The sequence below is a fragment of the Protopterus annectens genome, chromosome 3.part1, assembly GCF_019279795.1.
Source record: "Protopterus annectens isolate FY-2018-M chromosome 3.part1, PAN1.0, whole genome shotgun sequence".
NCBI lineage: Eukaryota > Metazoa > Chordata > Ceratodontiformes > Protopteridae > Protopterus > Protopterus annectens.
In genome coordinates this window covers 1329612916-1329636267 of record NC_056732.1, presented here as the reverse complement: position 1 = coordinate 1329636267, position 23352 = coordinate 1329612916, and the positions used below count along the sequence as shown (strand labels likewise).

The following is a 23352-nucleotide window of genomic DNA, read 5'->3' as shown; positions in this document are numbered from 1 at the left end:
CAGAATGAGTCCTTGTTGATCATCAAGGATATTAAGAGCCATATGTCCAAGAAGACCATCCTAAACTTGCCCAGTAAGAAAGTGATATATCAGTGGATTACCCATAAAAGGACGTCTACACCAGGTTTGATTCCCAACACTGTCTCATCTCCTCCCCTTTGGCAGACTGTGAACTCTGCTATAGCTGCCTTAGAAGGTGCATGCCCGTTTCTGTTCATGCGCAAGCTCCTGTCCAACTGCTACACTGCTGGCAGTGTGGGCATGTAAGGCTCTTCATGCCGTCCATAATTAAGCATCTCTCTTGTATCTTTACTGAAAAGTCTTTATGTTTTGTCCAACTTCTCACAGCTACCTCATGCACAAAATCCATTTAATGTTAATTTAAAATAAATCAAAGCAATACAATACATGCTACCAAAAAAATGCATATAACTAGAAAAAAGATAACGTGTTGTCTTGCGGTACATAGCTGTGTTGCCTGTCATGTAATACACTTCTTTTTATTAGCAATCTGACCACGTACCTCAGGCAATATAAAAACATATTCAAAGTGCTTGTGTTGCTTACAAAACATAACGACAAACGTAAATCCAGGATCAGGTGGTAAATCTGGATGATATGCCTCCAATGAAAGCCACAGAATCTGACCACTAACAATCAGCCTAGAATAACCTACCAGAAATCAAAGTACAGCTCAAGATACTTGTAAAAAGAAAATCCAGTCTAAGATCGCCACAGATATTGCAAAACTGCAAATAAGGAGCTTGTAGAGTCCATTAATGTGACACTAAGGCTCAGTCTTGGAAGGACTGAGTTTCAATTGTTTGTAAGCCAACCATTTCTGGATAATAAAATCACCTGTAAAGGATCGTCCAACATCTTTCTTCTGACATTTTCCTTTGATGTAGCTCACTGTCCAAGTTACTTTTGCTTTCTGCTTATTTCTCTTTGCCAATAAAATGCTTAGTAGATAAAAAGAAGTTATGTCCTTACCATAACGTTCCATGTGAGTTGTTCATCTCCCCTTTTTGTTCTTACACGTGGGTCGGAGCCGATCCCTCGGCTCCGAATCGGCCGCTTTTCAAGCTCAGACTCTCAAGAGAAGCTCGAGACCTAGTGTATATCCCATGATGCTCTAGTGTACATCCCCAGATCTAGTATGTTGCAACCAAGACAGCCTACAGACAGAATAAGACTATAAAGTCTACCTACTTGGGTAACTATAAGAGTAGAAGGAAACAAGAAGAGCTGGAATGTATAAACAGACCGACAGCTGAACCAATCCTCCAAGGCAACCATCTCCTCGACTGGAGGGGGAAGGTGGGCAGGAATGTAAGAACAAAAAGGCGAGATGAATAACTCACATGGAACGTTATGGTAAGGACATAACTTCTTTATGTGAAGTTGTTCTATCTCGCCGTTTTGTTCTTACACATGGGTAGCGTCCCAAGCACCCTAATCCTGGGTGGTTCATGGGAGAACATTCCTGAGCACAGTGGAACCAAACGTAGCCCTGTCCCTGGAGGTCCTATCCACTTTGTAATGAGTAATAAACATGTGAGTTTTCGACCACATGGCAGCTGCACAGATGATATCTAAATGCAAGCAAGCTGCATGAGTCAATGACGTAGAAACAGCTCATGTGGAATGGGCTTTGATGTTAGTTTCTAATGGTTGATTAGTGGAAGCATAAGTGAATCTGATGCAGTCGGAGAGCCACTTGGACAGTGTGGTTTTTGACACTGCGAAACCTTTCTTATTCTCTGCATAAGAAACGAAGAGTTGATCCGATTTGTCTGAAATCCTTTGTTCTATCTAGGTAGAACCTCAGTTGTCTATGTACATCCAGCTTGTGTAACATATATTCCGGTTTGTTGGTATGGTGTTTGAAGAAGGTTGGGAGCTCAATGGACTGATTTAAGTTATTTTCTGAAGCGATCTTGGGAAGAAAGGTAGGATTAGTCCTGAGGGATACCCTGTCAGGGTGAAAAATCAAGTATGGGGGTTTGGAGGACAAGGCTTGAGGTTCGGAGACCCTACGTGCAGATGTAATAGCTACCAGGAATAAAGTTTTCCAAGACAAAAACTTTAGATGGCAAGATGAAGCAGGTTCAAAGGGCGCGAGCATCAGTTGGGATAAAACCAGATTCAAATTCCAGGGGTAGACAGGATGCCTAATAGGTGGCCTGAGATGGTGGGTTCCTTTTAAGAATGCTTTACATAGTCTATGTGACATAATGTTGGAGCCGTTAAAGCCTACATGGAAGTTTGAGATAGCAGCCAATTGAACTCTAATGGTGGCAGCTGCCATGCCATCATAGAACAAGGAAGACAGCAATTCTAATGATGGTATGGACAGGTGCTACATATGGGTCAGTGTCATGTTGGGAAGCCCAGTGAACAAATCGTTTCCATTTGCTATTATATAGTTTCCTGGTGGATAGTTTATGAGAGGAAACTATAATATGTTGGACCGCAGCAGACAAATCTTGTGACCTGGCTAATGTGGGAATTGGAGCAGCCAAGCTGACAGTTTCAGGGAAGTGAGGGAGGGATGGAGAACTCCCGATGAACGAGTCAGAAGATCCGGCACTGGGTCCAGGATCCATGGTTCTTCCAGTCGCTACTTCCGCAGGAAGGGAAACCAAATCTGTCGAGGCCAAGACGGGGCTATCAAGATCAAAGTCCTTCCCAGACTTTTGGCGTTCTGCATAAATTTGGGAATTAGGGTGATCGGCGGAAAGGCATATAGGAGGCCCAGGGGCCAATCGTGTACGAGCGTGTCCCTGGGTTCGTTCCCCGGAGGGGGATAAAGGGCAAAATAGCTGCTGCATTTGGCATTCATCGGAGATTTATTTATTATTTATTTGCATTTGTTAACCGGGTTGGTCCAGCTGGGTAAGAATTACCCTTTTTCAGTGGAGACCCGAGGGGAAAAGCCCCAAACAGACATACAAATACATACGAATAGAGACAAATTAACAATATTACAGAGGAAAACAATATTATGGGTACAATGGATAAGAAAAACAAACAATGAAAGTTTGAGAATATGAGTAAGGTAGGCCAGAGGCATGTATGCAAAAGATTTATGAAAAGGTGTTCTGAGCAAGATCTCTGAAATAAGTTAAAGTAGGCAAAGAAATGATGATTCAGGTGTGGAGTTAGTAGTGTGGGAGTTTTAGGTGGGAGCATGTGAAGGACATTCCCATTTGGAGGAGAGATGGGAGAGAAGCATGGATTTGAAATTGTTGTGGTTAGGTATATTACGTAGTGGTGTGGGGAGATTGTTCCATAGTTTGGCTATAGTGTGGGATAGTAGTAGTTTACCAGTTGGGTGGATGGGTTTGTGTACATGCAGGAGGTTTGGTCGCAGCAAGGCTGGCCCCATCTGCGGAAAATGCTTTCCGCTACCTGTTTGACAGACCACTAGTGGGGCAAAAGCATGGCTCTGCTTAGTTTGTCCGCTATCACGTTGGATGACCCCGGGATGTGCGTTGCTATCAGAAAGCGTCTGGTGGATACAGCTCATTGCCAAATCCTTAGGGCCTCCCAGCATAAAGTGTACGATCTGGTTCCCCCTTGTTTGTTGATGTACCAGACAACCGACATGTTGTCCGTCTGAATAGCAATTGTGCCTGGAGGAAGAGAGTCGTGAAAGTGTTGCAACGCTAGGAAAACCGCTCTCAGCTCTAGGACATTTATATGCAAGTGTGTTTCCATGACTGACCAAGTGCCTTGGACAGTCTTTCCCTGAAAAAGCCCCCCCCCCACCCTGTCAGGGAAGCATCCGTGATCACTGTGGGTTGGGGAAGAATGAAGGGACGTCCGAGTATCACTTGGTCGCTGTTCAGCCACCAACTGAGATCCTTCTTGCAAAGATTGGTTAACCGGATCTCGTGAGACATGGGTAGTTGCTGGTAAGACCATTGTGCGAAGAGTAACCACTGGAGTATTCGCATTTGCATGCGTCCTAATGGGACTGCTATCAATGTGGCTGCCATAGTTCCTAAAAGCTGTAGTATCTGGGACGCTGGAGCTTTGTTGCAGGTTAACAGACTGGATACTTGATTTTTTAGAGTTACGATTCTTGATTGAGGCAATCTGATCCTTGCGTTGACGGTGTCCAGTTCTGCCCCTATAAATGTAATATGTTGCGAGGCGATTCAAAGTTTAGGGTTATACCCAACTGGGAACAAAGGTCTATGGTGTAGTCTCTTGCTTGGATTAGTTGATGCCTGGAGGTGGTGGTGAGGAGCCAGTCATCCAGATACGGGAACACTCGGAATCCCAACCGTCTCAGGCGAGCCGTGACCACCGCCATACATTTGGTGAACACCCTGGGGGCTGTGCTGAGACCAAAGGGCAGGGCTCTGAATTGATAATGACTGTCTCCCAGCCGGAAACACAAGTGATCTCTGGATGATCTGTCCATTTTGATGTGGTAGTAAGCATCCTTGAGATCTATAGAGCACAACCAATCGCCCGTTGCCAAGAACGGGAGAATCGACTACAGCGTGACCATCTGGAACTTTTCCTTCTTGACGAAGGTGTTGAGCTTGCTGAGGTCTAGTATGGGCCTCCAGTCCCCGGTTTTCTTTGGAACTAAAAAGAACCTCGAGTAAGTTCTGGATCCTATTTGGTCCACCGGGACTGGCTGGATGACTCTTGTCTAGCAAGTTTTGGATTTCTATAGCTGCTAGTTTTCTCAGACTGGGTGGAACGTCTGGAATCTTTGTACATATGGGTGGGGGTTTTGTAAAGGGAATGATGTAATAACCTCTGGCAATGATGCTTTATACCCAAGAATCCGATGTAATGTTTAGCCAAGTGTTTGGGTATAAAGCCAAGCGACCCCAGACTACCTCCAGAGTAGGACAGCCGGTTTTCCTTAGGAATGCCGATAGGGCTTACCAGAGAAGTGATCCCTGTCGCCCTGGTTTTGCGGACCGCCTCTGCCCTTTGGACGGCGTCTTCTGTTTTTGCCCACTCCTCTGCCTCTAGAGGGGGTATCCGTAGGTGTGTTTTGGAAGGCTCCTTGAGGTTTTCGGAACCACATTTTCCCACTTCGCTGCCCTTTGGGGTACGATCTAGTTGGGGTGGAAAAACAGACCCCTACAGCAGACGAGTCTTCCCTTCTTGTTCACACCTAGTTAGCGTCACCTTAACTTTGGGTCCGAACAAGGCGGACCCGTTGAAAGGGGTGTTGACAAAGGAAGACTTAAAGGCTTCCGCAAAGGCGCATCCAGGATTGTCTCCGAAGAGCGATCGCTGAGCCTGCCGCCCTACTCGATCCATCGGCAGCATACGAAATGAGTCGCATGGATGAGTTTACTATTGAGTTAAGGGTATTGAGCTGTGCAGTCACCTTTTCAGAGACTGCATCAGCTGTGTTACCCTGGAGAGCATCTCCCAGCTCCTTTAGGAGATCTCGTTGAAGGTGGGTAAAATGTGTCAGGTAGTTGAGCGACCTCATGGAAAATGCCGCAGAACTAAATATGCGTTTCCCATATCTGTCCATCGTCCTAGAATCCCTATTATTAGGAGGATGGACAGCAGAAGAGGTTTCCGACATCTCTTTCTTGGTGGCCGCCGCCACCACCATGGTATCAACTGGGACTCCCTTTGTAAGAAAGGCCTTGTCAGTGGGAGAAGTAATAAATTTGTTGGGCCTCTGAGGGACCTGTTCCACTGAGTCAGGGGACTCCCACACCATACGAGCAACCAGCTCCATCAGTTCATCGAAGGGCGGAGTAACCCAGGAGGTGGATGGTTGAGATCCAAAGGCCTTCAGGAGAACCGATTCATCCTCAGAAGGGGCAAGGGACTGCCAATCACCCCTCTGCCTTAAGATTTCCAATATGTCTGCGAATGAGACATCCACCAAGGGGGATCGTGGGGACCCTTCTGATTCCTCCAAGTCGGTATCAGATGTCAGGGATTCCTGTGGGGAATCCAAGTGCCTCCTCTTGCACAATATCTTTATAGGTACTTCGTCGGTGGGGGCATCCGGCGAAGTCCCTAGAGAGGAGGGGCCACCCAATGGGGATACCTGAGGCCCTGGATCTTGACGTTTTGTGGGGATCTGCTGGGAAGAGGTAGAACGAGGCCCTTTAGGGGGAGGGGAGGACAGATCCGATGAGGTAGTGGTCTTGGCAGCCATGACCTTCCTCATGACATCGAAGGCACCAGAATCCCAGTCCGAGACGTCAGTCGGCTCCGAAGAGACCGGCTGATCCTCCCGGCCCGAAACTCTCCACTCCAATCCAGAGGACGGAGCCGAGGCCACCTGCGCCAAAGCTCCAAGTGGAAGAGTCGGCATCGAAGTATCGGTTTGACTCTCCACCCCGGAGCCAGCGAGGGACTGTCCACCCCGGAGCCAGCGAGGGACTGTCGGCCCCGAGATTCCCCGGTCGGAACAGAGGAGATCAAGGTCGATGGAGCCGAGGGAGGTGGATCGAACCTCGGCTCCAAGGGTTCTACCAATATCGGTTCCGTCTGCCCCGGCTCCGAACGCTCGAATGGCTTCGGAGGAGGAGGAAGTGGAGAAGACAAGTAAGGGATTTTAGGGTTGGAAGCCGAATGGCTCGAAGTAGATAACATTTTGGCTAGGGCCGGGTTCTCTAAGAGCCTCTTAACCACTCGGTCCAGATCCACATCGGACAGCCTCGATGAATGTGTCGAGGGATGGGTCGAAGGGGCCGAAGGTGGAACCGATTGAAGGATTGGAGACGGAGGAACCTCCAATATCGGTTCCACAACTGGGCCCCGAGGTAAAAACTCAACACACGGTTCCAAGGACTGTGGAGCCAATGCACGGACCATACCTGAGGAACTCAGAGCCGATGACTTGGGCTCCGAGGATCCTTTGGAAGACTTCGACCCCTTCGAAGCCTTGGAAGAGGTATCAGCCTTATCTAAACTAGCCTGAAAATCAGGCTTCAGGAGTCCTCTATCTACCAAATTTCCTTTGCCTTTCCAGGAGAACCTTAGCGCTAAAGGAATGGCAGATAGAGCACACCTCTTGTAGGTGTACAGAGCCCAAACAGTACACACAGGTGGAGTGGTTGTCTGTAACAGACATTTTCTGGCTGCACTCGCACCTTTTAAATCCAGATTTCTGCTTCTCTGGCATCTTAACTCTACCTTAATAATACAAGTAGTATATGTAAATATGTATATACCTAAACACAGTATTAAATCACACAGGATATATTTATAGGTCTAATTATCTAGCAAACTATTTGCTAAGCTGAATAGAAAACTAGCACACTATATGTATGTGTATATATATATATATATATATATATATATAAATAAATAAATAAATAAGAAACACAGCACACAGACACACACACACAGTAGCTGACAGAGCCCTGTCACGCCCAAAAGGAAGGCCTAAGCCCTGAAAAAAAAAGCTATTTAAAGTCCTAATAATTAAGCTAGACTAAATCCTAACACTATTCTATTATCACACAAGTATATATATATATATATATATATATATATATATATATATATATATGATTCTCAAGAATTAGAGAGAAATACTAATAAAAGTAGAAAAAAATTTTAGTCACTGGCCCGAGCTAACTCAGACGAGCTGTTGATCCGTTGCAGCGGCAAACTAGATCTGGGGATGTACACTAGAGCATCATGGGATATATATTAGGTCTCGAGCTTCTCTGAGAGTCTGAGCTTGAAAAGTGGCCGATTCGGAGGACCCACGTGTAAGAACAAAACGGCGAGATAGAACTAATCAAAATATTTTAAAAAGATACTATCAAAAAATGAAGAAATGCATCAAGATGTCCAATTACATTATATCAAACAGCGACAGCCTAGGTGTCGGTGTGTTAAACATGACCGAGACGACAGTCCTGCTAACACACTTTTATCCAGAGATGAAGGTTCAGACAGTAAAGATGATGCCTCAGACTGACTGCCATTAAATATTGCATCTTTTGTAGTACAAGTAATCATTTAAACTCAGAATTACTGCAGTAAAATATTAAGCAGCCCAGACAATGTTTCAACTCAGGTATATTAATAATATATATAGATATATATATATATATATATATATATAAAAACACATACTCACCATACCTTGGTATCTGTGTTATCCGTAGTCACCATTCATCACGTATGGGTCTAGGATCCAACATCGGATCCAAGCCGGCATACAGACATAACAGTTTAACTCAAGTTCCTTCCCTCCCATAATGCTCTGCTTCCCTCTAACTCCTCAGATCGGGTTTGCTCTGGAGAAAGAAGACAGACAGAAGAAACCTGTCACCAGCCAAGGTCCACAAAAATCCTGCCAATCACTCAGGAAGGGGGATGGAGGGTAGGATCATGATGAATGGTGACTACAGATAAGTTATGGTGAGTACAGAACTATTAAATATGATGTTACCCTAGTCACCATTCATCACGTACGGGTCAGAGTCCCCAGTTACCTAAAATTCTCGGGTGGCCTCAAAGAAGGACATGCCGAAGAACAGTGGAGCCAAAGGAAGCCCTTCCTCTAGAAACCAAGTCAAGTTTGAAATGAGAGATGAAGGTAGGAGGACAGGACCAAGTTGTCACTGCACAAATGTCATCTAAAAAGACTGATGGGCTACAAAGACAGCTGAAGTGGCCACTGACCTGGTAGAATGAGCCCTAACTAGTCCAGGCAAAGGGGAACCACATGAGGAGTATATGTAAGAAATGCACTGAGAAATCCAACGGGAGATAGTAATTTTCGACACAGCTGAAAAAGGCCACAAACAATTGGTCTGACAGGCAAAAAGGCTTAGTTCTGTGCAAATCAAAATGAAGCTGATGATGAACATCTAATGTATGTAAAATATAGTCTCCCTTAGTAGCATAATTGGGGAAGACACTGGAAGTTGGATCGAGTGATTGAGATTCGCTTCAGTGACCACTTTTTGGCATAAAGGAAGGGTAGGGTTTCAAGGCCACTAAAAAGGCAGTTTCCCAAAAAAGAAACAAAGTCACGGGATGCAGGAGACTCAAAAGGGGATTTAGTTAGAGATTTCAGCACAAGAGTAAGATCCCACAATGGAGACAGGTCCTTGCAACAAAAAAAAAAAAAAAAAAAACACCTTTCATGAAGGCTTTGCAGAGCCAGGAAGTAAAAAGGTAGGGTAGTTACTGAAATGAAAATTAGAAATTGCTGCCAACTAGATTCTGATCTTAGAGAAACTAGTGCACTCCTGAAAAAGGGAAGCCATGAAAAGGAGAAGGTCAGAAACAGGAGCCAAAAATTGATCGAGATTCCAACCTCTAGCCCAGATAGAGAATCTATTCCACTAACGTCTGTAAACTCTATTGGTAGGAGACTTCTGTCTTGGTAGAAGACTGGTGATGGACAGATTGACAGACGAGATCAGACAGGAGTCCCCGTGGACTATGATGTTTGCAGATGACAGTGTGATCTGTAGTGAAAGTAGGGAACAGGTGGAGGACACCCTGGAGAGGTGGAGAATTGCTCTAGAGAGAAGAGGAATGAAGGTCAGCAGGACTAAGACAGAATATATGTGTGTGAATGAGAGGGAGGATAGAGTAATGGTGAGGATGCAGGAGTAGAGGTGGCGAAGGTGGATGAGTTTAAGTACTTGGGATCAACAGTTTAGAGCAATGGTGAGTGTGGAAGAGAGGTGAAGAAGAGTACAGGCAGGATGGAGTGGGTGGAGAAGTGTGTCAGGAGTAATTTGTGACAGACGAGTACCAGTAAGAGTGAAAAGGAAGGTCTACAAGAGGGTAGTGAGACCAGCTATGTTACATGGGTTGGAGATGGTGGCATTGACAAAAAGGCAGGAGTCAGAGCTTGACGTGGTAGAGCTGAAGATGTTAAAGATTTGCACTGGGTGTGACGAGGATGGACAGGATTAGAAATAAGTATATTAGAGGCTCAGCCCAGATTGGAAAGTTTGGATACAAAGCCAGAGAGGCAAGATTACGTTAGTTTGGACATGTGCTGAGGAGGGATGCAGAGTACATTGGGAAAAAGATGCTAAGGATGAAGCTGCCAGGTAACAGGAAAAGAGGGAGGGCTACGATAAGGTTTATGGATGTGGTGAGAGGGGACATGCAGGTGGTTAGTGTGACAGAGCAAGATGCAGAGGACAGGAAGAAATGGAAACAGTTGATCTGCTGTGGCGACCCCTAACGGGAGCAGCCGAAAGAAGAAGACAACTTCTGAGAAACAAGGATAATGTCCCTCACATGGGGATGCAAGCCTGGACTTAGCAATAATCACTGGAAGTGGACAAACCAAACTGTCAGACGGAGGGTTTGCAGATTTGGGAGCGGAAGAAGCGACTGATGGAAGATCAGATCTGGCACCGGATTAAGCATTCAAGGTGGGTGCTTCAGATGAGACCGTGGAAGACGGAAACACACCTGCTGAGGCCAGAATGAGGATCAACTGCATCCTGCTTTCTGAAGAACTCTCAGAATTAAGGGTAAGGGTGGAAAGGCATAAAGGAGACCCGGAGGCCAATCGTGAGTCACAGCATATCTGGGGGACTCTCCCTCTGGGGGAGATCAAAGAAAAGTTAACTGTTGCATTTGTGACTGAGAGGAGAAGCAAACAGATCGCTGCTCAGTTGGCCCCCTCAGACGGAAGATCTGCTTCACCACTGAAAGAATTCAGGGACCAATCGTGAGGGGTCAGAATAGCCCTGTTCAGCTTGCCTGCCAGCACGTTGGATGCTCCGGGGATGCGAGTTACAAGGAGAAAGCACCCTGAGGACATCACCCATTACTATACCCTCATAGGCTCACGACAAAGAGGATAAGAACATGTGCCCCCTTGCTTGTTTATGTACCACACAACAGCCGACATGTCTGTGTGAACTGCTATTGTCCCCAAAGGAAAGTAATCCTGAAATGCTTGCAACGAGAGAAGGACTGCTCTCATCTCTAGAACATTTATGTGCAGCTTGGTCTCTGAATGGGACCACATCCCTTGGAAAGTCTCTCCCTGGAAGTGCCCCCCCCCCCCTAGGAGGGAAATGTCTGTGGTCATTGGAACCGGGGGGAGAAAATGACCTGCCCACTTGGAGGTCTGGGGAATGCATCCATCATGATAGATGTCTCAGAAATATCGGAGTGAGACGAATAGGGACTGACAAGGGATCAGAAAGGGCAAACCACTGAACCATCAGGTTCCACTGTAGCACTCTCATGTGGGACCAGATAAATGGCTGCTGCTACAGAACCTAGAACCCTGAGAATGAGTGACACTGGAGGGCGAGTTTGCTCCAGAAGAGTCTGAACGCGAGACTGGACAGGAAGGACACGTCTGAGAGGTAGTATCCAGCTGAGTACCTATAAATTCTGGATGTTGAGATGGGACCAATGAAGATTTGGCCAGATTCACTGTTCTCAACTGATCGAAGAGACTAAGAAAAAAGCATGTGTTCTCCACAAGCTGATGCTTTGTGGAAGCTGTAAGGAGCCAAACGTTGCGGTAGGGAAACACCTGGAATCCCTGCAGCCTGGGATAAGCTGCCACCACTGCCATGCATTTGGTGAACACCCGGGGAGCTGTGGTGAGTCCAAAGGGCAGGGCTCTGAATTGGAAGTAATCAGCCCATAAGCAAAAGCGGAGAAATCTCCTGGACCGGCTGTCTATTCTGATATGATGGTACACGTCCTGGAGACCCACAGAGCACATCCAGTCATTCTTGTGCAGAAGAGGCACAATGGACTGTAAAGTGACCATCCGAAACTTTGACTTCTTGACTGACAGGTTTAACTGAATGAGGTCCAGAATGGGACATAGGTTCCAATTTTCTTGGGTACCAAAAAGGAGTGGGAGTAAGTTCCGGATCCTCTCTGTCCTGTGGGGACCTTTTGGATGGCTCTTTTTTGGATGAGGTTGGTGACCTCTAGGCTGGTTAACTCCTCTGACTCTGTGGCATGTCTGTGAGAGTTCTGCTTCTCGGCAGGGGGGGGGGTCTGAAAAGGGATGTAGTAGCCCATTCACATGTTAGCACCCAGTGATCATTTGTGATGTTTGCCCAGGCTAAAGGGTGCAAAGCCAACCAACCCTCAAATGCCCCCAGAAAGGGACAGTTAGGCAATGCCTCAGGGGAGCTGGAATGGTTTCTCAGAGAAAGGCTCCCAGGAATCCTGATTTTGTGGGCCTCCTCTGCCTCTAGGGCAGCATCGACCATTGAAACCTCTCCCTCATCCCCTGGATGAGGAATCCTCTAGAGCTTCCTGAAAGGAAGACTGCAACGTGTGGAACCACATTTTCCTGTTCCCCTTTTGGGTCTTGGAAAAGGACCTTTGGGGATAGAGAATTTGATCCCTACAGCCAATAGTGTCTTCCCCTACTGCAGCCAGTGAAGAAGAAGCTACAGGGAGATTTAGCAGATTTTGAGAAAGGTCATGTCTTCTTGTGGCCACAAAAATGAACACAACATATACCACAAAATTCTACTACAGGCACTGAAACTTTACTGAGAGGAAGTATCATGAATGAAACTGTCAACAGAAAATTAATCAACACACAACCATCTACTTCCACCACTGTACCGTTCTTTTTCCCTCAAGGAGCCCCTGCCCATACAGATGGGCCATAGACAGAGTCGCTTGAAGAGCGGATCAAAGAAGAGGAATGTGCGGCAGCAACTTCAAATCGAGAAAGACACTAGAATGTCCATGAGGAACAAGAACAGAACAACTTGGTGTTTAACATTTCTTTGCAAGTGCTAACAGGAGACCAAACTAAAAGTAAAGGACTCTTTTATTCCAGCCAAACGCTCTGACGTGTCAGAAGTTTTAACTGATCTTAGACATTTTGTGAAAAGTGTCACTCTAAAACTGATTTTTCAACAAGATGACTCAATGATCAATAGATTTAGAAAGCCTAGTATGTTTGTTCCATCACTCCCCCCCTTCTTTAGAAAGTTTTGTGGGCTTATGTGAAGAGCAAATGAGAGGAGCACTGTCTCAAGACCACAAACACTGCTTTGTTCATCTGAGTTCAGATGAAACTGGGGCTGAGAGTTGAGAGAGAACTCTTAACATCGAAATTTATCCGGCAGACAAAGGAGGAGGGACTGTCATTACTTACAGATAGCATTATATAGGGAAAATGTGAGACATGTTGAGAGATAAGATAACCTATGTGCACCTCTTTCAAATATTAGTTGAATGCTTTGATGGACAGAGTTCGCTTCTTTACGCAGGACATGCTTATGACCAGAATGACTTCTACAGAGTTGTTTGACTATTTCATTGTAGAACATCTTGCACTGCCAATCCTTTGTGGACTACCAAAGGTAAACAAGAACTTGTCTGATCCTATGTGCCAGATTTTCTTAAGTTGAGGGTGGCTAACTGAGCCACACTCTGTTTCTGTTGAAAAATCCGCAAGACTAATACTGGACAATGTTCAGACATTCCTAAATGATACCAAGAACTTTCTGAAAGATTTGTTTGAATGGTCTAAGTCAGGGGATTAAGTGCATGCTAGTCACCTTGGACATCACTTCCCTTTTACGGTAATTTCTAACACTGAAGGTGTAGATAATGTTAAATCTTTTTTGACAGCACACAGTGACTTTTCTACTTCAAAGACTGATTTGATTTGCATGTTACTTGAATTAATTCTTAAAAATGATGCCTTTATTTTTGAATCTGATTTTTTTTTCTACAAAATATTGGAGTAGTCATTGGTACAGCTTGTGCCAACAGTTATGCCAATGTGGCATTAGCCCATTCAGAAAATGAACACAATAAGGCAAATTCATTTGTAGATGACATTATATACTATAAGCATTTTGTTGATGACATTTTTCTCATCTCAAATAATACTGAGAGAATGACTTGCAGAACTTAGATATTTTATGCATAGTATTACCTCACACCTTCAGTTATAAATCTTCTGACAAGAATATAGAATTTCCTGGATATTAATGTAGAGATGGATTGCTTAGGCTGCATTAACACTAGTCTACATAGGAGACTACGCAAGAAAAATGCTTACTTACATAAAAGTAGCATGCACCCTAGGCACATATCTGGGAACGTCATCAGCAATCAGTTTTTAAGGGTTATGCAACTTCATAGTAATGATGCTGGTTTGGCAGAAACCTTTGAGATATTGAAGTTAGATTTTATAGCAAGAAGCTACTCCAAAAAAGAAGTGGAGGTTTCGGTCTCTAAAGCATTGTCTAAGAGAGGGATGACAAGTAGACCCTTTTTGGGAGTAGTGAAAATACAGAGGATAGATGTGGGGTATCCCAACAACCCAGACAACCCAGGGTTTTATTTACTTATTCAAGTGACATCAACTTGCTTTGCGATATAGTCAAGAATAATTGTCCCTTATTTTTAGTGAATGAGAAAAATAAGAATGTAGTAGGTGATGTACCAAGGATTTCCTTTAGGAACAACCTATCACTTAGAAGTCAAGCTCTGCTAGAACAGGGAGGTACCCAATATTTATTTCAGTTCTGAGCGTGCTGAGACCTTCCCATGCCATAGATGGAATGCTTGCAAATTTATTAAATCGAATTATCAGTCTAACTATGCAGGTCAAAGATTTGATCTTAATTTCTGCACAGATTGCAGATGTAGACATCTAGCCTATTATGCAGAGTGCGTTAGCTGCAATGCGTTTTATGTAGGCGAAATGAATTGTATGTTTAAGGACAGGATCCTAGAGCATAATAAAGATATTAGACATGGTAAAGCACCAAACAATGCCCTAGCAAAACATGTGTTAAACTGTGGTATGAATCAATAAGTTTTTAGTATTGGAGATAATCAAAATTAACAAGAGGAGAGGAGATGAAATGAGCTAAGGTGGATAATCAATTTGAAAGCTTGAATTAACGTATCTTGATTAAACCAATACTGAAGTCACATCCACTTTTCACTAATGGGCCAAGGAATGAATGTGTAGCCTGGGGGGATATCATTATTTCCTTTGTTGGATATTAGATTTTAACGCACGAAAATTTTATGTCATTTTTATACGTCATTTTTATATGTTAGTACTACTTATGGTTCAGTCAATAGTTATAAGAGATATATGGTTCAGTCAATAGTTATAAGAGATATATTTCATTAATCTGTTAGTTTATTATATAAATATAATATTGTTAATTGCTGGTATTTTTTGGTGTACTACTTGGCTTTTTTTTGTTTTTTTTAGAATAAATTGTAGCATTTCATGACTTAAAGAGTGGTTTTGTTGGCCATGACTTTTTTTATATTTTGATTTTTGCATTTTTTGACACTAATTGCATGTATTTTAGCAGTAGATTTGTTCTTTAATTTAGAAGTGTACATTATTTTAGTTACATATTGCCTTTTCGTAATTAGCTAGGTTTACATGTTTCTACATTTGATTGGTATAATTTCTTTTTATAATGCATACAACAGGCCAAGGGCATTTATTTTAACATTTCAGATCTGCTTAGATAAACATATAGTACGTGTGTACATTCTATTTTTATCTTTGCAGCATTTCCATTTACACCTAGGTCTTTTATTCAGGTTTAATTTTTCACTGGCACATGTCTTCTGATAATGCAAATATTTCATTTAACAGATCTGATCGGCTTGGATAAACACATAGCAAAAGTGAGTACATTACGCTTTTATTTTTGCAGCTATTTCTAATAGTAGAATCCGTATTTTACTCACATTGGTTAGATCTTGGTAGGAGGACCATTTATATGAATAAATCTAATTATGCTCCTTGGATTACCAAAGATAGTCTTTCCCTCATGCAGAAAAGGGACAGTGCCTGGGGATCCTGGAATAAACACAAAACTACCTCAAATCTCCAGCTCTATAGAGAACTTAGAAATCATACAAAAAACAAATCTACCTTGACAAAAAAAAAAACTTTTACCTCAACCATCAAAAAACTCTCATACTAACCCCCAAAATTCTGGTCCACTATCAACAATTCTTTACCCTGGTAACCCCCCCCCCCCCAATCCTTTTCCTAACACCTCCTCTCTCGAAACTGCCACTCTAACTCCTTCTTCATTAACTCCATAGAGAACTTACTTAAACCCAGTGCTAACCTTATCCCTGACACCCCTTCCCCACCTCCTCATTCCACACCTTTCTCCATTAAACCCATCCCCACCTCAACTATCAGATTGTTTCTCAAACTTGAGCCTTGTTCCCCCACTGCTGACATCCTTCCACCTTACTATCTTAAGTTAGCAGCTTCCTCCATTGCCTACCCAGTTTCAATACTCATCAAATAACCCAATAAAAGAAGTCTTGTCCCTACTGTCTGGAAAAAATTCTACATCTAGCCCCTGCACAAAGGAGGAAACTCTACTGACCCTTCAAATTTTAGGCCCATTGCTATTCTTTCCCCTTTCTAAAATTCTTGAAAAGTGTATACACAGACAGCTCATGTCTCATCTCACTAATGAGAACCTCCTTACCCCAACACAACATGGATTCAGACCTCATCATAGCATCACTACTGTTATATCTTTCACTCAAGCAAGTTCCTCATCTCTGGATGATAACAAATTAGTCTCATGCCTGTTCCTCGACCTCTCTAAAGCCTTTGATACTGTATCCCATTAGCTCCTTCTCTCCAAACTAGCCTCCCTTAACCTTTGTAACTCCTCTCTCAGCTGTTTTTCCAGTTATATATCTGATCGGCTACAATCTGTTGAATGGCTTTCTTCTACCGCTCCTTTTCTCTCTGTGCAAACTAGTGTGCCACAAGGCTCCATCCTTGGGCCCCTCATTCAACATATTTACTAAAAACCTCTACCTTACCTGTCCTCTCTCCACTCTAATTTAATATGTCCTCTCTCCACTCTGATTTAATATGCAGAGGACTCAACTATCATCTCCACATCTGACAATCTACCTCACCTACTCAACCTTACTCAAGAATCTCTACATTCTGTTGAAAATGGCTCTGTGCTAATTAAATTACTACTTAACCCTAACAAAACCTAAACTTCTATTCTTCCTGCCTAAATCTCTCCAACATCTCAAATCCTTTCTCCATTTCCTCTCTAAATAAACACTCCCATCAAAACTGCATCGCATACTAAACTCCTTGGAGTTTATGTAGATGATGAATTTAAATTTGACATTCAGGATTAATAACTGTAAAAAAATAAAATCCACCAAAAACTTGGACCGCCGTACAAGAATAAAAAATTCCTGATTTCTGAATCTAAACTGTCCTTAGCTCAAGCATGTCTTCTTTCCACCATTCTCTGCGCCGCCCCATTATTCACCCAACTACAAATGAATCTGACTAGCAAGCTTGAACCCACATATAATAAACAGTTTGATTCGCTAGTAATCTCCCTTATCGAACACACCACTGCCTTTTCCTACAGAAACTCCACTGGCTTGCACTCCAACACCAAATCCTCCTGCCGCAGTTCCATCTGACCCACTCTATCCTTCACCATCCCCTTGTTTATCCAACTCTGACTAATCTCATCTTCCCCTATATCCCTAAGCGCAACCTACATAGCTGACCAACTCCTATTGTGCATCTCCAAACCTAACAAATCCATTGGTAAGACACTCTATAGCCACTCTGCCACCTATGCCTGGAACAAACTTCCTCTACATTTACGCACAGTTGATAATACCCACAGCTTTAAAATAGCATTAAAATGAATACCTGCATACCTCTTGGATCTGCTCCTACAATGACCCCACTTGAACTTTCTTGCCCCTTGCCACTCTCTCTCTCTTAACAGCTAAAGTCCCCTCTTCTTTTTCTATGGCAACGGTGTATTTAACTCAAATTTCTGATCAATCTTCCTTCACCACTAACTTCCCTCCTCTCGATCTCCTCCTCATCTTCTTCCTCCAGTTCTCGACTCCTGTTAAGGATTTACATTGCAATTACTGTCATGCTGAATTCTCTTATGTCACAAATAGTTTTAAACCACTGACTTTATTATTTATTGTAATATGTTCCTATGATTTACTCATATGTTCTTTTCTTTGTTTTTATCTATGTTACCTCCTTTGTATAAAGATCAATTGTTCTCCTACGTTATTTTTTTAGTTTAATCAATGTATTGGATTAATTATGCAATTGGAGCTTTTCTCCTCAGGTCTCTGCTGAAAAAGGGCATCTTCCCCAGTCAGACTAATCCAGTTAACAAATGTTAAATAAATAAATAAATAAATAAATAAAATAAAATAAAATAAAATATACAGATTCTGATTTTTGGTCATTAACCAAGGTTTATAGCTATATTACTTCATATTTTAAAGTTTAGCTTAAGTATATGTTATTTAAGTATATGTTATTTAAGACTTGTGCACGATTCCTCAGAGTTAGAGTTGTAGGTCGTTTTATCAAGATGCACCGTGTTTCTACATATATAGTCTATGTCATAATAGTAGTCGTTCCATTTTTTTTTTTTATTCATTTCCGATAGGTGCATTCTTTAAGGAAATGTATGGAATAAATTAAGAGCATTTTACTTTAACATGCAAAATTTGTTTGAATAGGTTTACAGATAGTGTGAATATATATTGTTTTAATTCGGCCAGTTTTTGTAATAGATGTATTAGTAATATACTTGCATTGGTCGACTTTTAGTGGAAAGACTACCCTTGAGGCTTTGATTCTCTAGTTTTTTTTGAATATACATACTATAATTTCATGTTCCTATTGGCTCAGATGAGTGGTTTAGGTACCTCCTTATTTCATTTGTATACCCAACTGGAATGGTCAATTAAGTACATCTATCCATATTGTGATTGGTGCACTTGTTGATCTTATTTTCATTGGCTGATTTGCTATTTAAAGTTTTATGTGCTATGTTTCTCAGTCTGATGAAGCTGTCCTGATAACTGTGAAAGTGCTTACCGCTTTTCGTTTTATATTGTAGTGCTTACCACTTTTCGTTTTAGATAAGTGTTGTCTTTCAATCATATTTATTAAACATTTAAAAGCCATGGTGGTCACAGTTCTCTTTTTTCGCATCTGGATTCCTCTGAGTGTTTACTGTGACCTTGATTCAGTTGATGTTCTTTTCATGCTTTGTACGCTTACATAATTCGTAAGTTTTAACTTTGTTTAGGAAGTGACATTATTCTATTCTGTTAGCTAAATAAATCATGACGGTACTTTAAAATGTCAGATGGTTGGTACTTATCCCGGACTATTTTTGACTTTACATCTTTAACTCAAAAGTCATGGGCAGTGTCATGGTTGAATAGGAAAATTGTAAAAACAGTGTATTGTCTTTATCTGTGTGTAAGACCAGTGAGCTGCCCTTTTGCATTTTATTACTAACTTTCATAAAAAAACAAAGAAATTTGGTAACTATTACTGTATACACAAAACCTCTCCTTTACACATTATCTTAATTTTGTTAGTGTAACAAGAATTAAGATGGCTGACAGAGTAATGCGTTTTGATTATCTGGTGGAATGGAGATGGAAGTAGTTCCACCCAATGGTATGTGCTGCTATAAGGACATGGGTAAACACAGATTACATGACTTTAGTCATTTTTACATCCATTTTATAAACATGCATATGTGCATGCAATCATAAATTTATAATGAAGATGTGCTTTCTTAAAGAAGTTGTTCTTTGCAACAGCCTAGCATATTTACTTCACCTTTATTAAAAATGCAGTTTATTTACCAAACCATAATATAGGCAATTTGCACGTCTTTGTCATAATGTTAAGTGTACAATCCACATTGAACCTCCCTAGGAGCACACTGCAAATGAGCCTCAACCAGAAGGAGACTCAGTCAACAGAACTAATACACTGTATGACTAGAAAACTTGCCGTACTTGACATATTTCTTCCACCTTAACTCATTCAAGTCTACAGAGTCTTTTTTGTATTTGTCCAACTAACACCCATCGTTCCTTATGGTGTCCAAAACTTTTTTGGGTCTGGCTTCTTTAACCAAGTGACTTAATCAGCTAATAATAGGAAGTATTATAAAGGACAAGAAATAACTAACAAAAATGACACTAATATTGTTAATGTAGGGTGTCACACATTATAGAAATTAATCACTTGTGCAACTTATTCATATGTATGTTCATAGTTTCATAAATGAGAGACCTACAACATAATCGAGGGATGTGATGTGAAATGCCATGGTGTGAGACAGGAAAATTCATTGTCAATGTCCATTTATATCACAATATACTAGAAATACTGCAAGTTTTTTTGTTAGTAATTATGGCAATAAGCAATATTTTCCACATGCACTTGTTAAAGTCGCTTACAAACAATTGCATAGCATTAGGTAAAACTTAGATACTTCTGAAAGGACTGTCACTAATATTTGCACTACAAGATGCAAGTCTTGAGAAATAGATATTTGGTGTTATATATGTTGCTGATTATACAATCAAGCATACGTTTTCATATTTTTGTACACATCTCAAACAGGAATTTCTTATTGTAATGTCAAAGCTTATGTCTTGTTAACAAAAGTACTCTAACAAGTTATGTCTAGGCTGTAGCATTTACAGGGAATGACAATTTGTTTATAAAAGTTTAGCAAAACAAAATACAGCTCTAAGTTTGTGTGCATTATAATATACTATATTTATGAAAATATTGTGAAAACGCTGACTATTATTGCTGTAAAGGATATTTCTTACTGATAGCATTGCTATCTGCACAGTTTTACCTTTCACAAAATACTTAGATTTATGTTATGTTTTTAAATCAGTTTTGCAGAAAATGCTCTAGAATGCACGGATGTGTGTATGGATGGGTGTAGGCTGCTAGAGGTGTGACATTCCGAACCACATAGGTGCTAATGAGTTAGCTTTCTTAACCAAGACAAAATCATACTCTCGCAGCTTACAGGCAGATGTAATTAACAGCCAAAGTAAATCATATGACACTGCTAGGCAGACATGTCTTGCTGCATGTTTAGGTTTGAAAAGCTCCACACGCACAACACATACATGTCCTAAACATTTTCCTACTTAATCAGGCGTGTCAAAGTTGATTTCATTTAATGGGAATGTGGAAGAAAAGCTTCACACCTCCGAGATGGCAATACTTCTAAAACTCTCAATAAGGACCAGAGTACGGACAATGAATATACTCCAATTACACCATTTTCATACATCACAATGCCAGAGCAGCAGACATCAAAATATTTTGATCTTTTCGTGAAAGTGAGAATTAGGGAGCAGTATTCTTTTGGAGAATAATTTAGTCATGTATGTACCAATCTTCATACAACCTCACATGCCACAGGAATGCACAATACAGTTCCTGTACTTTTTTCAATACTTTGAATAGATTCCCTTTTTGTACCTATTTATTTTGATTGTATATGAAATTACATTAATCAAATTAAACAGGTTCCAAAACTGCAGCCTTAAATTAGTTGCTTGTTTCATAGGATGCACAGGAACCTCAAGACACAAAGTCTTGCAGCCATTTATTCCTTGCCAGTACCCACCTTCACCCTTTGTCTAGAAATGTTAGTATCTCTAATAAACAGGCATGTTTTGATTCATTCATTCACTTTCATGTTCATATTCGTTTGTTTCAATGTCCCTGTACTTTTGGCTGACATCTGCACCACTACTTATGAAAAAAACTGCAACATTCTACTTTGACAGTGAAGGGTTACTAGTCAAATGAAATGGACTGCAATTATTAACAGGACAGACTACTTCCAAGACATGAATTAGCCTGAGGCATCTACGGTTTCCAAAGTCTACCTAAGTAGCCTCCGCATCTAAAATGCCTTTCAAATATCTTCCATTAAGTTATTTTCTCTCTCGTGCCCTTTGCTGCTCATTTCAGATCAGCTATTTCTACACATCACATGCTCACAAAACACAGCTCGTGCACTCGTGCTCGCATACATACATACACACACACACATCTATGATTTTTTTAATGCATTACAGAGAGAATACAAAGAAGAAGCACTTTCTTAATTTCCAATAAAGAACGTCTTCCGATAGTACACAATGCATATTTAATAACAAGAGAGTTTTATAGGTAAACGATTATACTATTCGGTAATGTACAACATGTACCTTTAAATACGTAACATTATGAAGAAAGTTGGCAAATATAAGAGAAACAAGGGACATCTGAGGACAAAAATCTACGTGTACTGCATAAATCACATCAGTTGACAAGTGGCTGAAACACACACTCGCTCACTACCTGTCAAACGATGACGATCCTGAATTTTATTAAACAACACAAAATTAAAACTACAGAAGTAAAACTTTTGTAAATATGAACAACGAATGTTGTTTTCCAGTGTTCCGAACTGGTGTTTCAATATAAAAGACTTATTCTGCCTACCACCTTACAAAATTATAAATAACATTAAATAATACTTCTCTAGTAACATATAGTTTTAAAACACTGAATTATACATTAAACAGACAGTGACGTTACTAGTTATAATGTACAGAACTACTCCACATTTTGAGACTTTGTTCACATTTGAGAAACTGAAGGATGATAATTAATGCTCAAGGATGCAGTCTGTCTTATTTCACGTCAACACACCAGTGAATGCAGTACGCTACTCGGCTGTTATCGTCGATAACAAAAAAAAAAAAAAAAAAAACACGAAAAATGTCATAAAAAGTAAAACATCTGTGCTCACCGAACTATGGAGCTGGGGTATAACACCCTAACGTATCCAAGCGCATATTCCATGTTCAACAATCACGAAATGCTAAATTGTTTCACCCACACGTTACTTGCATCACAGGCAACCTGCCAAGTAAGCAGTCACCACCCCTTTAAAGGATCAGCTGAAATGCTGGCCTACTCCATAGAAGCACGCACTAACAACGTACTACGTGAGTACTGTACAAATTATCGTCCCACCTCTGACCGTATCTCTCCATTACATTACTAAATTTGTTGTTATTGTCTCGAGTACAAGCGGTGCACGTCTTACAACGATTCTTAGGTACCCATTTTTACCTTGAGTTGAACTGAGTTTTCTTCATTAATGGGTAGTTCATGGTAGGAATTTCAATTTCTGGCATATTTTGACCATTTTAAAGGTCCTGACGGTTGTAAATTTGTTAGAAACATATGTGTACATTAGTGGTAGTTACTGTCTCATTGTTTGTCAGCACGAGATCTATTATTTCACCAGCGTTCCAAGTGACTGGTATGGTCCTAATAATATTCAAATAGTATATTTTATTTTTTTTTTTTTTGGGGGGGGGGGGTACTTTTTGACTGTTTAGTTTTGTCTGTAATACATGCTGTCTGTTATTTGCATTGAGCCCGAGGTGGTGGAGCATTATCAGTCAAGTACAAGTCATACAGTTTGCATTCTTTGGAACAATATGAAATCCACCTATTTGAGG

General features: G+C 41.4%; 1 protein-coding gene across 1 annotated transcript in view; it reads right to left on the bottom strand.

Annotated features, from left to right (window-relative positions):
* Positions 1-23082, bottom strand: part of CIDEA (cell death inducing DFFA like effector a) — an 823757-nt gene extending 800675 nt beyond the window's left edge. The window contains exon 1 of the mRNA XM_044067366.1: positions 22632-23082. Coding sequence (XP_043923301.1) covers positions 22632-22684 — 53 coding nt within the window. The 5' untranslated portion in view covers positions 22685-23082. The remainder of the gene's footprint in view (positions 1-22631) is intronic.
* Positions 23083-23352: the final 270 nt, after the last annotated feature.